Genomic DNA, 14,784 nt, shown 5'->3' with positions numbered 1-14,784 from the left:
GCTCCCAGTGCCAAGGTTACACCTGTCATCGCCCAGGACCTGTCTGGGCCGAAAAGCAAATTAAATGCTTATAATCCTGCCCCAGCTACGGTCTCTCCACACGTGACCAAGCCAAGCTGACAAGATGCCAAGCCGCGAGACAAAGTAGCCGGGCTCCCACGTATGGGACACAGGTTGTAACAACGAAGTGACAATTTGGACACCTACTCCGATGGGAAAGGCGTGATCATCAGCCACTAGCAAAGACCTGTCCATTGTCCACCAATAACACATAGTTGTACAATGTTGCCAGCGCCAGGTACCTCACGGGCTGGGAACAGCGATGGTCCCAGGCTTGGGGGCTCACGAGGGAACCAATCAGAGCACGAGGGGGCTCCGCGCTGACGCCATTTCGGGTAGCCAATCACCAAGGGTCCCCATGTAACCAATTTAGTGTAGCAAGTGTTAGAGACATCCCAAAGTGTGCCACCTGACCCGTCCTTATCCACCAACTTTCCTTCTTATAAGCATCTATACTAACCCTACCACTCGGGGAGCCAACCCGAAGTGGCGATAGGTTTGGCGATTTTCCCAGATGACGCGAGTAGCGTGTCATACTACGGTAAAAAGGGTCTGCGGGCCCCACTAAGAACGAGAGCGTTTCCCGGATGCATACGGGCAAAGAACTATCCCTGCCGTTATTTTAATAAACAGCTGTAATTACTTTGCTCTTGTGTGTGCCTCATACTCCTTTTGGGACGCGGGAGGAGTTGGGGCCTCCCCAGCCCCGGAGGTCCACAGATGGCTCTGCCGGCCCCCGGGAGATCACCCCTACATTACCCAATGCAGTACTTTCTGTGTACTCCATACCATGAATATCCCAAGTGATTAAAACTCACAACTAAAGCAGTATTTTAAAAAGTAAGAGGCCATATATATTTATTTAAGGCTTTGGGAATGGATAGCTTTCAAGACTCCCCTTACCCTCACTTAAGTGTAGCAGGGCAACCATGAAATTCAGTGGGGGTAAGGTGTGAGACTTAGCACTCATTTGAACCACTGCCTCTAAAATCCAGCATGGACGACGGAGCACTTCCTGTGAACAGGGCCCACGTTTTGCCCTCCTGCTGTCATCAAATGAGGTTTGTAACCTATAACGGTGGATGGAGGCCTGTCACCAACAGAGTGTAGTGATAAGAGTATATTTATACTGCCAAAGCGACAATGTGAGGTTGCCATCCTTATCATTAAATGGCAATGGCTACTTTTCCCAGGAGAGGCGAGATGAAGTCAAACTAGGTGCTCATCCACTGTTACAAGAAAATGGCATCTCTGGGGAATTTAAAGCCCCCCCCCCACAGTGCGCAAAGCCATTAGGTGGTGGTTCATGGTGAATTCCCCGCTCTTTTTCTGCACTCCCCAAGTCATCGGTGTGTTAATGACAGGAGCGAGTGATTGCCATTGGGTGAAGGGTTAGATCTGGGCCTCCTATCAGGGGTCCCCCTCTGGCCATATTTCCCTCTTACCTGAGCGAGTAATGTTCCAACACCCCGGGTTAGTGCAGGCATGCAGGAAACCTGCATGATGATCCCAATGAAACAGCCCGGAACACCAAACAGACACGCATGCAGCGAGGGAAGCGCACAAGTGAGCGTAGTCCTTTCTGCAGGCTCGGGCTGGCCTATAGGGCAATGCCCGAACCAAAAATGCTAAATGCTAGTTTGGGCCAGTTTTTTGGATCAAAGTTGGCAATTTTTTGACCCATTTGGGCAAGTTTGATAAGTTACTTCACCATGCGGCTAATCATTTTGACCAGTGCTACTCAATACATATACTTTCAAATGCACAATTTGCATCACATTGTATCAAAAACCACCCCATCGGGTGCTACTCTAACAGTCTGCCACAAAAAGAATAAATTTCCATTTGCAATGGTGGGCCACTTTTTCCATCAGTGCCCGAGAGAATTGTATGCCCCAGTCGCTACCGGAGAGCATGGAGAGGGCCAGACAGAAATCAACAGAAGGGAACTACCGTGAACCATGGAGCTGCTTGGCTGGGTAGGCACTTCTGCCCGATTCCAAAAAGGACATTTGAAGCCCTCATCTGCTGTTCAGAAATGTTCAATTGCATTCAAGAAAGGTGGGAACGCATTCACAACCAGCTGGGGCAGCAAGGGAACGAAACCCTAAAACGTGTGGAAACTATTGAGAAATTAAGGGGGATCCAATCACCTGGCATGATGAGGACGGAAATAGAGGATCAACAACCGGAAGCCTGGTCAAATTACCTAACCAATCAGGAGCAACATAAATCCCTGCAACTCAGATAGCCACTACAAAATGGTGTAAGTACCTGGGCATATAATAGCAGCGTGTGGCAAATACCTAAGACTTATACACAAGGCAAAAATGTTGGCTTTGTCAATTATAACAGGACTTCAGTGAAGTACATGCATAGGGCTTACAAATCGAGTGGCTGAAGGCAGACATGGTTAAGATAGGTTTATTGCAAAAGTGGCATGTTTACAGCTCCATTAAGTCATTAACTCTCAGAAGGCTGCTTTGAAAAACAAATGGCAGACACATTGAGCACAAAGTGTGATCCTAGGGCTTGATAAAGTGAGCTCAAAGATCTCTGGACGTGTGTTTTTGGCGGTGAGGTACAAGAAATGGGTGGGAATGGCCATGGGGATTAGTATGGGTGGGTAAATAACTATACACTTTATGTCCCTCCTCATATGCCATTTGTCCCTAGGTAGCTGTACTCTTACGTAATACTTTTGGCCGATATTAAACATATGGAAATCTGTATTTGATTAGAGACGTGGCTGTCACTACATCACAACACAATGGAATGCTGAAGCGAGCTTAGGAAGGTGAAAGATTTGCTCAAACGTGTGATGTGTTCAGAATTTTAAAAAAATTAAAAAAAATGAAAAAAAGACCACCTTAATCCCCAAAATATTGCCAGACTAGAATATGAACATGTTAAGTAAATGAAAGGAAATAGTGGCAGTGCATTATAACGAAATGATGAAAGGGAACAATCGACCTGGAATTGGAATATTATAGTGGCAGTTTCTCCCTAGATGTTAGTCCCAGGTGTGGGCATTTCTGGGACACTGGACACAACTGCTCCTGTAGTACACATGCGTACAGGACGATCAGAAATGCACCAATCCATCGCCCTCCCCCAACCACCACTTGCTGATGGGCATTGGCACAGCAAATATCCCAGTGTTCATGCACACTCCACCCACCTTTGATATATGATTGGTTATTTATAACGCTCTTAATACCCAGAGGTTTCTAAGCACGGACCCGGGGATCGAACTTGTGTTGCTCTGCATCATCTTGCTTCCAAGGCGAGCACGTTGCCCCCAAGCATGGGCGTAATTTTAGGGGGGGGACAGGGGTGTTTGTCCCCCCAACTTTCATGGCACACCATTTTCACCCCAATTGGCTGGAGCACCTTTTCTTTGCATGTCATGTCCCCCCCAACATTTTCAGCAAAGTTACTCCACTGCCCCTAGGCTATCCTCCCAAGACCTAAAAGCTCCCCTTGTTCTAACATATGCAGATTTACCCATTCATAGAATCAGAAAAAAGGCATGGTAGGATCGCATATGCAATTAGTTCATTGTCATATCACAATTTAGCATAGGACTGAATTGCCCCCAGAGGAAGAGAGAGAACTTGGATGCCCTGGATCCCAATTCATATGGAAGAGAGACGCCCACGCACCGTTGATTGTTTGGCGTACAGATACATATGATATGGAAGAGGTTGCCCCAAGAGTAGTTCTCGCAATCTCTGTTAATACTTCAGACTAACGTTTATAGAAGGAAATGTTATGCCGACGCTTGAGCGGACGTGAAAGTGGCATTTGGAGACAATGGTTTGTGATCCCTGGGCCACGTTTGCAGTGAGTGAATGTTACGTTATAGGTTATTATACTGCACACTGTTGCCATCTGTGTGGTCTCCTGGCACTATGGTGAATCTGTAAAGCAAGGGAGGGAGGCGGGTAAGTTAGTAGGACTGAGCGGGAAAAAGAGCAAGATCTGTGATGTGCTGTTGGCAGGTTCAGTTTGGTGACACCGTTCACTGAGCGTGTGTTTTTCAGTCGATAGCCACCATGTGGTGCTGGGAGAGACTATCTGTGGTTTGTTTCCTTGTTGTGGCATTGTAAAGTGCATGCCGTTTGTTGTGCTGTAGGGGTATGGTTGTGTTATAGTTCAGAATTTTGAAAGGTGTATGCAGAATGGTGAGTTTTTAGAAGCAGTACCTTTCCTACCCCCGCTGTTTGGACTAAATGTGCAACAGAATCTGTCCCCCTGTCGTACATTGTGGTGTGCAGCAATTAGCACCCCCAAAGGTTCCTCTAGGGGTGATGTGTTCCCTCTGCCCCATGGTATGTCCGTGCAAGATATGGCCCACTAGCACAAATGGGCTAAATGTGAGATACTGCTCCCCAACTCAGATGGGCTAAATGCGAGGAGACATTGTGGGATATATTGACCCACTCAACGGCATTGCCCCACATCACTAAGCTGCATTTGCGCAAGAAACAGCAACCTGGCTGCGCTTGTGCCTGTGGGCACCAGGATCTCATAACTGAGTTTTGACAGCAACAGAAAAATGGCTGCACCATCCTGCCTAGCGCACTTCAGGCAAGATGGAACAAGGGGACACACTGAAAAAATATGCCAGTGTGTTCTGAAACCCATCAATGGAATCAAGTGAAAAGGAAAGCCTGCTATTGCTGCAAAAGCAAAAAATCCCCTTCAAAATGAAACATTTTCACCCTCTAAAAATGCTGCTTTGATGCCAATTTCATCTGTTCGTTCTGAAACCACTGTGATTGAAAAGGTCCTGTCATGCCCAGGATATTTCACTGTGCTTCACCAAAACCAGGCGTAATTCCTGAGTGACAGGCCCAGTCAAACCAACTCTGAGAGAAATCAATAAGCAACTTCACTTTCGTTTGCACTGGAACACTTCTTTATTTCTTTCCAAATGTATCCAGGCTCAGCAGTTCAAAGAGACTTTAACTCTCTGAGCCAGGTCAATGTCAAATGTATCTATGCTTGAGATAAACTCCTGCATTCAAGGAGATGACCACAGCTGCAAAGACAGTGTGGGCATCTGGAGGAGCTGCCAAAACGAATTTAAAGAAAGAAATGCTAGCAGTTTTTAACACATTTGGAAAAATGGGCTTTGCTGACTGAAGAAAAAAAAATGGCCTGTTTAAAATAAATTGTTGAATGAAAGCATGCTTACTTAGCAATGTAAGGGGATTGTGTTAGTGGAGATAATACACACATAGGCTATGTTCTTTCACAGGTTTGTTTTAATTCAGGACCCAAAATAAGAAATTAAAGAGTTTAAAACACATGGGCTGGATTTGCAAGCTCTCAGAAAAACCAGTCATTACAGTTCCAAGCCATGGAACTTCCCCAGGAGGGGAGATATACCATAAATCCAGGACACGCAAGTGAAAATTGCCAGCTTGAAAAACTTTGAATGGGCCAGGACAAAGAAAGTTCACACGCTCGTCAGACATTCGTCTGTGCTCCAGGCTGGGACAATAGAAGTCTTGGGACACTAACCTGTCAAATGTAAGGGGGCAATACAACCTTCAATTAAGATGAGAAACCCCCACTTTGCCTTGAAGGAAGTGACAGTTGGCAGCAGTTGAAGTTGAAGAAAAAGAAATGACCCAACAACAGAACTGCCATTTGTTCACGAAGACTATTTCAGAAATAATCTTTAAAGACTTTTTAGCTCTGCAGCAATAATTAGTAAACATGTAAAAAGTTTGCAGTCTCAAATATAAGTTTATGGGCTTTCTTTTAAAACTTGGTAGAACTCATTGCTGCATGGGGAACATAAATTACAAAATATGACAGATTGCAAGGAAAGTATTAATGTTGCAAATTATCCCTGGGGATAATTCGCATATGTGTATAAAATTGTGGAATTTGAGCCCAAATCTGTCATGTTTAAAATTACCAAAATGTATCAGAAGGGCGAAACAATGTCCCACATAATTGAGGATTGGACTGATATGTGCTGCACATAATATGTAACCTGTGTGTATAATTTGCCAAGAGATTGCAATGGTGTAAATGTATGTTTTTGGCAAAATCAGATTTTCAGTAAAGTAAATGTGGGAGTTTTGGGACATTGTAAAACTCACCCCATAAACCTGACATCATTGCCTTGGAAATCCAACCAATTGAGAGCAAGGCGGAGACTATTTGAAAAGGGGGTGTGATTTGAGTGGTGTACCATCTCAATATTGAATCTAACAAAAACATAAGCATTTCAATTGCGCGCTTCATACTAGGCAACACAAACTGGCCAAATGCGAGATATGGCTCAGCAACGCAGATGGGTTAACTGCAAAATATGTCTCCCCAACACAAATGGGCTAAATGCAAGACATGGCTTACTAACACAGATGGGCTAAATGCCAGATATGAGGGATTGACAGACATTATCTATGTTCAAGTAGGTAATAATAGTAGTGGGTCTTTACTGGAGTACAGTAATGGCTGTTCTCCCACCCAGACCACACTTGGCTAATCAGTTGCTGCTGGTTGACTGCAGTAAGCTTCCCAGGTGAATATGGGCAAGCACAGACTGGAGATGCTATAGATCATAGGTACAATATGTAAGTGAAATTAGGTCTCTAGCTGAGTGAGTTATGCAAGAAAGAGTGAGCTGCCCTTTGCCTTGTGGCCCTTCGCCCAGAGCTGCCTGGGCAGAGGCTGCCCTGGGTTGTTGTTTTTGGGATAATAACCCAATTAGGAAACAGGGGTAGAATGGGAGTCGTGCAGCTGGGTTGGCTGCAGGAAGCGGGTGCATTGCGGTTGTGGTATGCGCACAGAGTGCTGGATTACAGAAATGGCCCAAAATTATCACAAAAAGGTATGCAGCTGCCCAAAAGTTGTTACCCATACCATCGTGGCAACGGAGCTTAAGTGGTGCACAGGTCGCCCAAGGGCCTAGACACTCGCAGTAGCACGGTTTGACATTAGCACCAATCAGGGGACAGGGCGGGAAGCGAGACGGGCGGATGGGTTGGCTGCCAGTTACCATGCCAACAAGCAACTGCTCACAAACTCCCCTTTCTCTCTTACAGTACCAATGTTTTGGCATTAGGTGGTGCTATCACGCCACCAAACACACCAAAATCTGACAGACAAAAAGGTTGGGGAACAATTTGCTATTCCTATGCATAGCTTATAACACCAGCGATCATATTCCTACATGGACCGCCTGGCGATATGCAGACTTGTGCATTTAAAATAACCATGTGATACTCTGAAATCAGGCCTACTGAAAGATACGGGTGTATGGCTCCCAGCCAGGCTCGAACTGGCCGATAGGGCATAGACAAAGGGTCAGCACATGATCCTAGTGTGGGCGAGTGGGCCACTTTTTTTAGACAAAGATTGCAAATTTCATGAGTTACTACACCCGCTTTAGTCAATGCAAACAAACAAATACACTTTGAAATGCGTTATTTGCAACACATTTGGCCAAAAGCACCCTCTTGTGTAGAAATGTCCCAGTTTGTCCATGCTGACTGCCCAAGTTGACGGGATTTACAGTGCCCCAGCCTCTCCAGGTATCTGTCAGTCACACTTTTGAAGATATACACAAAGCTGCACAGAATAAGCTCCTACACACTGTGTATGCATGGAGCATTGCGGCCCAGGTGGAAACCCGCGAGGGTGCTGTGCTCGCCTTTGCCTCTGAAGACAGAAACCAGAAGCCGTCCTCTTAAACGTGTGTCCGAGCACAATGGGACAATTTGCACTCCCCCCAGCCCAGGGGCCAATAGCTCTGAACACCTGTTCTCAAAAGCTCTCTGAAATTAGTACCTCGCCGCCTCCCTGTACTTACCAGAGACGGGCAGGCAGCCTTGGACAAGTTGTGCAAAGCCACCTATCCCCGCTGGGCACATGTCGTGTATACGTATCGGCCAACCTCAGGTATATGAGCACTGTGAGCGGAATAGGGCTTGGGATTTCCCAAACAAAATATGCAATCGCCTAAAAAAGGGCAAGATCCTTTTGAAATTGCTCACTGAGATATTTCTTTGTTTTAAAAGCAGCACTTTAGCCAGATAAATTCGTATTCTTAAAAGGAGAGCCTCTGTACGTGTTAGTGTGCACATGTTCTGTGGTCAATCAGAACAGGCTGCGAGATAGCTCAGCGAGTTAAAGGCTCGCCTCTGGCATCTCTATTCAACATGCATGGGGGCCAGGCTCAGCCCTTCATCCTAATCAATATATTGAGTACAAAGAACTTGGGTAATAGTAAACATGTGTGTTCAGGGCACAGGGGCACGCCAGGTTGTGCTGTGCGCTATATAAATAATAAATGTGCATTTATTATTAATGGTGAAAAAAATGACCCTAGTACCAACACAGGTTGGGTGATATTGTATGTATATTTGATCTATATAAAGCACTTAAACGTAAGTGCTGTATAATAACACATCATTATCATTTGGCCTTAGACGTCTGCTTGCATTCACAGTAATGTGGTAATATCGGCCTATACACACTGATATTAAGGATAGATATGGCGATTCATTCTTGTATGAAATGTTTGTCACATTACAGTTGTAGGGGTAACTGGGGGCAGTGAAGTGCAGGGGGTTCTTGTACAGATAGTGGCAAGGGGTTTATGTAGAAAATGCAATCATACTGGGTCAGCTCTCCAAGCACCAATGCCTATTATACCGCTACTTGCCATGCTGAATAAAGTGAGTACCCGGAGGACATTAAACACGTTGCTATGAATACAATGCATGCACACGGAGTGTCATGCGTGGCATGTATGACCATCGCAGATAAGAAGAAACTGGACAAGGGGAGAGTAAATGTCAATACACCACTGCCAGACTGTTGGTTCTCTAGCAGCCAAAAAATAAAACAAGCTATGGGGGAAATACTGGTCATAGATTGCGAACTACTTCTTGCAATATTTTATTTATTTATGTATTGCATTTGTTACACGACCAGACCCGAAGGTATCACAGCGGCAATATGAAGACTGGGATGCTTCTGTGCGGGTGAATGAGTGACAGTGTGCGCGAGCGGGCGTGGGATAGGGTTAGAACAGGGTATACGAAAAATAGAAAGATCAATGTATTTTTCCAGAGTCTGTTTTAATCTCTGGTGGTCTCATAGATATGCCACGCGTGTTTCAGGGTGGGGGCCTTGATGGAGTTCTGCTCTTGGGGATATTATTCTCGTAGAACTGCAACGAACACTCTCCCTCCCGTCCTCACTGGTGGAAGCATGCCGGCTTAACCCCCAAACTGCAGCTGGAAATGTGATATTGTAGTTTATGCTTCTTTCTAGAAGTTTAATGCCAGTAGGATCGCCCAGATAATTTATTTTGTATATTTGTTACACGCCCAGACCCTCAGGTGTCACAGCGAGGTTATAAGATAGCTTAGGAATTAGTCACAATCAAAACATTACAGAGGGTTCAATACAAGATATAGGTTACAACATATTCACAAAAATATAATGAAAATCTTGTCTCGGAAATCTGTGATCGCGGGCTTCGATCCTAGCTCAGCCTATCAAGAGACGGAGTACTGTTATATTGGATGATCATCTGCAGAATTATCATGGGTAGCGATCACCTGCATGATTAAATTCCATCAAGTGTTTCGAATGACATCCGATCAGGGGTAGACTGGGAACCAAAAGAGGCCCTGGAAATAATGTTCAAAGTATCCGCGTATTACACATTTTCAGCAATCGCTACTCTTCCCATGGGAAAATTTGGAAATAATATAGGTTACTGCACAGAAGAGTCCCGGGGTGCAGAGGCCTACCGGGAAATCTCAAGCGTTCCCTCTAGGCCAGTCCACCCTTGCATCTGATAGCCCAAGAAAACAAAGCTGGCGTGGTCTAAGATGTTACTTGGGACTCCGACTACGAATACACCACGGAGTTGAAAACTATCCAGCTATTATTGTATGCTGTGTATGACACTGCGTGTCCATGTTCCAGCCCCTGTACTGCCTCCATTTCCAGCACTCAGAGGGTGGAGAGGGCACAAGGGAACTATGCAATACATTTAATGTACTGTTATTTGTATTCAGTTCTAAATTAACTTTAACAAAATTCTATGTTTAAAAGAACATTCAAACAAATTTCAATGACTAAGATTTAATTTCCAAATAAAATTTTAATTAATCAGCTTTAAAATGACCTGTTAAATAACCTTAACATTTACAATTTATGAGAATCACCCAAACGAGAACCTCTAGTAAACATATCTCCAGTAAACTAAATTAAAGGGGAATCAAAAGTGTCCCCATTTTTAACTCCATTTCACATTGCAAATCACCTACTTCATCACCAGAAGTTCATCTCATCGCCTCCTCCTCCGCTTTCAGTTCAAATATCTTAAAAGCATAGAAAGGTCAATGCTAAACTGCGAAACTCCTAAAGATAAAATCATGAAAAAGCCATAATTAATCCATACCAGAGACCCTATCAAAACCAGCTTACACGTATATTGGGTATTCCACCCTTCCCTAAAAACTGTCCTCTTTTCTATCACTTATCAATCTTTTAGCTTTAGTTGTTTTTGCTTTGATGCCCAACCCAATAAAGTGCAGTGTGCAATGTCTCCAATTCTGAATTTAGACAATAAGTCCAAAAGGCCTCTGACTTAATTCTATCATAATTGTGTACATATTTATCCAATATGCTCATATATACCGAGCCCAGCGTTTTACATTACATAAGAATATGCTTCAATGTTTCCGGGGGTTGGGGAATTTGCAGTCTATAACATCTCTTATCCCGAGGTATGCCCAATACCTGGCTAACTCTCCCCTCACCTCACAGAAACCCCAAAATTAAGAATAAAAATGCCAAGAGGGGAAAATGTCATATCCTTCTGTGGTGACGTCATAGCAGATGATAATGAAATCCGAGTTGCCAGCTCTGAAGCACACCCCAGCGGATCCAATACCTCCTGGGCAAAAGAGGCACTCCCAGCCACCAATCAACACAGGATCAATCTTCTACTCCGTCCGACACTGACACATCTGCCAAGTTTCCCAGTTCCATGCGGAATCTTTGACTTTGAGCTAGTCCTGTGTTGTTTTTTGTTCTGCACTGCATGCTGGCACTTGTAAGCCCACCCTTGCAATGGGAAAAACAAAACTACAAGTTCCAGCATACAACTGGATGCAAAAAGCAGGACTGGCTCTAGTTGTCACACATAGAACTGGGAGGCACTGACCATAAGGCATACCAGCACTTGAAAGCGTCTGCAAGGTGAACTCACGCTAGTCTCTCCCTAAATTCCCAAATACACGTTATTCCCCAGAAGTCGTTTTTATGATACAGAAGGTGTCGATGTTAGGTCCCCGGCAGATTATTTCAGAATTTTTAACGAGATTCTCTCTGCAGCCCACGGGACTGCGCGAAACAGTGGTAATGCTGCAAAGACAGGATGACGGTGCGGTCTCTGGATGACCATGTGCAGGCTTCGTGTACGTGCATGGCCAAGGATCGGGCGGCCAGGGGGGTCCAACAACACAATCACAACACAATTCATGTCTTGTTTAATCAATGGAAAAACTGCATGCAGTCTATGGAAAACCTACGCACAAAAGAGCACTTCCGCCAGATTCCTTCCTGCTTCTAAGCAATGTAATGCAGGTGGAAAGAACATAATGACATAGTGTGCTGGTCATAGAACATTATGGCCTAGGAGGCGCGGTGATTTGGGATGGGGAGAAGATAGATCGGGGAGTGTGTACACAGGGATGTCACTGAGGGGTTGCACTTGCGACCCCTGTGGTCTCCCTCGCTACCCCTAAATAAAAAAAAGAGGTTTAACAAAAAAAAAAAAAAAAGCTTTTTTCTTTTTTTTCTCCAAATTGAAAGTCCTGGGCTGTGGCCAATGCCATGTGGCTCTTTGTTTCTAGAGTGGCTGGGTTTCTTGTTCAGGCTTCTTTAAAAGAAAAAAAACAGGGGTTTCCACAAGTGTAACCCTTTGAGCAGTGACCCCAAATAAAAAAAAGAATAGGAATAAAAAATAATTTGTCTTTCTGGAATTGCTAGACTCATTAAAGGTTTATGCCAGGCATGCTTCAAGGGGTGAGTCACTGATTTTAGTCTGTTCTTAAACACCTCAAATTCACAATGCTGACAAAATACTCCAAAAAGCATTTAGAGTAGGACAAACATCCATTTCGGACTATGTATTTTGCTTTTCCCAAGTTGCAGTTATGGCTTTTTTTTTTATCACCGATATATATGCTGATATATTCTTGTATAAAATGTATATCACTTTACAGGGATATTGTAACCATATTTTTCATAGTGTACTTAGGAACAATGCTATGTGATGCCTTCCTGTTTTGTCAAGGGGTAAAAGGTTGTGTACCTCCTGTGATGTTACTTTGGGTGGGGTCAAATGACATCACTTCCTATGAGGTCAGAGGTCAAGGGTCATGTGATGTCACTTCCACTACCCCTGGTATTTTGGTGAAATGACGTCCCTGAGCGTACAAGACAGCCTACGATTCACTTTTATTACACAAATTGCACATAATTAGAAAGAACTTAGTACAGAGGGGTATAGAGTGATTGACATGCACAGAAACACACCATGTGTTTGGTGAAGCTCAGGAGCTAGAACGCGACCTTGAGCTTCCAAGATCAGCGAGTCAGGCACTAGACCACTTTCCAACCCCCTCCCCGCACCCCCTCCACGAAAAACACAGCGGCGTTTAATCATGAGACATCAGCGTCTAATGTGAAGCCTGCATTTAGACAGCGAATATACAAATGTCAAATGGTAGCGTACAGGAAACTAGCGAATACACTTGCTCTCTAGTGTTCTAGCTGTCCGTATAATTATTGTGGCTTAAGCTGTGCCACATACGTGTTTTAAGGCTGTACTATTCTATGGCCACCTAGTGGCAGAGCTGGCCACTGCATAGAAAACGCGGGCGCGGCCACGCTGCACTTACATGCCCCGCTGGAGATCCAGCTCCGCCGAGGCTCCCAGGATCCCACACACGAAGAGCAGCAGCACCGGTGCCGGCCACAGGCGCCTGCCTGGCCCCAGGTTGCAGGCTGGATCACCGGGCTGCAGGCTCGCCTCCATCCTCTTGAAGTTACTGCAGTGTCTTCCGCAGAGAGCCCAGATTGCCACCAAAACCGTGCACAACGCACAGCGACGAATATTAAAGTTGAAGGATGGATGGTTTTGTCCACCTTGCAGTAAATTGTGCTCCCGCTGTCTGCGATTGATTGGGAGTCCTGGTGGCGGGTCTCCCAGCCTCTGATTAGCGGCGTCACATTTGAGGGTCCCCGCTGGTTCCTTTCCTCCCAACCTTCTCTGCTGTGCACGGCACAGTCCTTTAGTGCAGGCTTTCACAAATCCCTCTGCTCCAGGGAGATGAAGAAAATAAATTTAATATTTATTTCTAAATCAGCAGAATGTTATTTGCACTCAGAAAAGCACTTAAAATGTGGACGTTTAAAAGTGTCTTAGTGTCATAAAAAGTGCCTTTTCGTGCCGTGCCCAAACCAGCCGTGCTCATTCTAAGTAACTTCAGAGACTGTGCGCTCTCGCGCCTGCTCTCACCTCCCACCTCGGACACACTGCTAAACTTTCCCCATTCACTGAATGCTGCGCGGGGGAGGGTGGGGAGGGGCCCCCATGGCTTCTATGGTAGCCAAGGAGGCGCATTTCCCTAAGCTTTAGCCTCAAAATCTAAGTACCTGCTCCACACAAATGTACAAACGACGCGTAAGTGGCTCAAATGCTATCACGTGACTGCTCTCTGCAATGGGAATGGGTTTGTAGTTTCGCTCTGACGCTACATCCCTAAAAACACATGTATACAAACGCCTTAGCGCGTGTTTATTTAAAATAGTGTGTCCACTTCCCCCAAAGCAGGCATTACATATTTTTAAACAGACATAAAAAATAAGCTTATTCAAGAAAATCTCATTTATTCTGTCTGTGCATGAATCCTGGCGCATTTAAAAGAAACACACACTAGTATTTGCCAAGCAAAGCAAAATACACCCAATGTCTTTGTTTTTAAACAAAGCCAGCTATAGTTGGCTAGTAATATTTTTCAAACGTGCCTGTGATAACATTTGAAGCATTGTCACGGACGTCATTTGGGAGTGGCCAGGGGTCTCAACTGTAACCCCTGAGGATTTCCTTGCTACCCCTGTGGTCTCCCTTGCGACTACTAAAAAAATGTGAAAAAGATTTGTTTTCTTTTTTTAAAAAAAAATGAAAGCTCCTGTGCTGTGGCCAGTGCCATGTGGCTCTTTCTTTCTGGAGTGGCTGGCTTTCTTGTTCAGGCCTCTTAAAAAATCATTTTCTATGCAATAATTGCTAGACTCATTAAAGTTTTTTTTAAGCACACTTCAAGGCGGTTGTCACTGATTTAGTCTGTTCTTAAACACCTCAAATTCACAATGCAGACAAAAACTATAGGTATTTTAATTTTTGCAAGTTGCAGTTATAGCATGTTGTTTTCCTGCCCTTGTCTCTGTTATCATCATCACAAGACATTCCATCTTGGTGTCCCCAGTCACTTGACAAAATCCTTGTGCCTAAATGCTTGTGTACAGTGAGGAAATGTTTGACCATTGCACATCCAGTGGCCCTTGGTTTCATTGTGTAACAGGTAGTGGTAAGGGGTTTATGTAGAAAATGCAAACATCATAAATGGCCAGCGCGTGCACCAGATGGAAATGCACACATCATTGGAG

At 44.7% G+C, this 14,784-nt stretch overlaps 1 protein-coding gene across 6 annotated transcripts in view; it reads right to left on the bottom strand.

Annotated features, from left to right (window-relative positions):
• The window catches only part of LOC138491794 (multiple epidermal growth factor-like domains protein 6), a 1,495,213-nt gene extending 1,481,499 nt beyond the window's left edge, over positions 1–13,714 (bottom strand). For 2 of the 6 annotated variants that reach the window (XM_069618507.1, XM_069618508.1), the window contains exon 1: positions 13,017–13,714. In XM_069618507.1, the coding sequence (XP_069474608.1) occupies positions 13,017–13,153 (137 nt within the window). In that variant the 5' untranslated portion in view covers positions 13,154–13,714. The remainder of the gene's footprint in view (positions 1–13,016) is intronic. The other 4 variants (XM_069618505.1, XM_069618506.1, XM_069618509.1 and 1 more) reach the window with 2 other exon arrangements.
• Positions 13,715–14,784: the final 1,070 nt, after the last annotated feature.

The sequence above is a fragment of the Ambystoma mexicanum genome, chromosome 10 (genome assembly GCF_040938575.1).
Source record: "Ambystoma mexicanum isolate Mex_15411 chromosome 10, UKY_AmexF1_1, whole genome shotgun sequence".
Taxonomy (NCBI): Eukaryota; Metazoa; Chordata; class Amphibia; order Caudata; family Ambystomatidae; genus Ambystoma; species Ambystoma mexicanum.
This window is presented reverse-complemented; position numbering and strand designations above follow the sequence as displayed.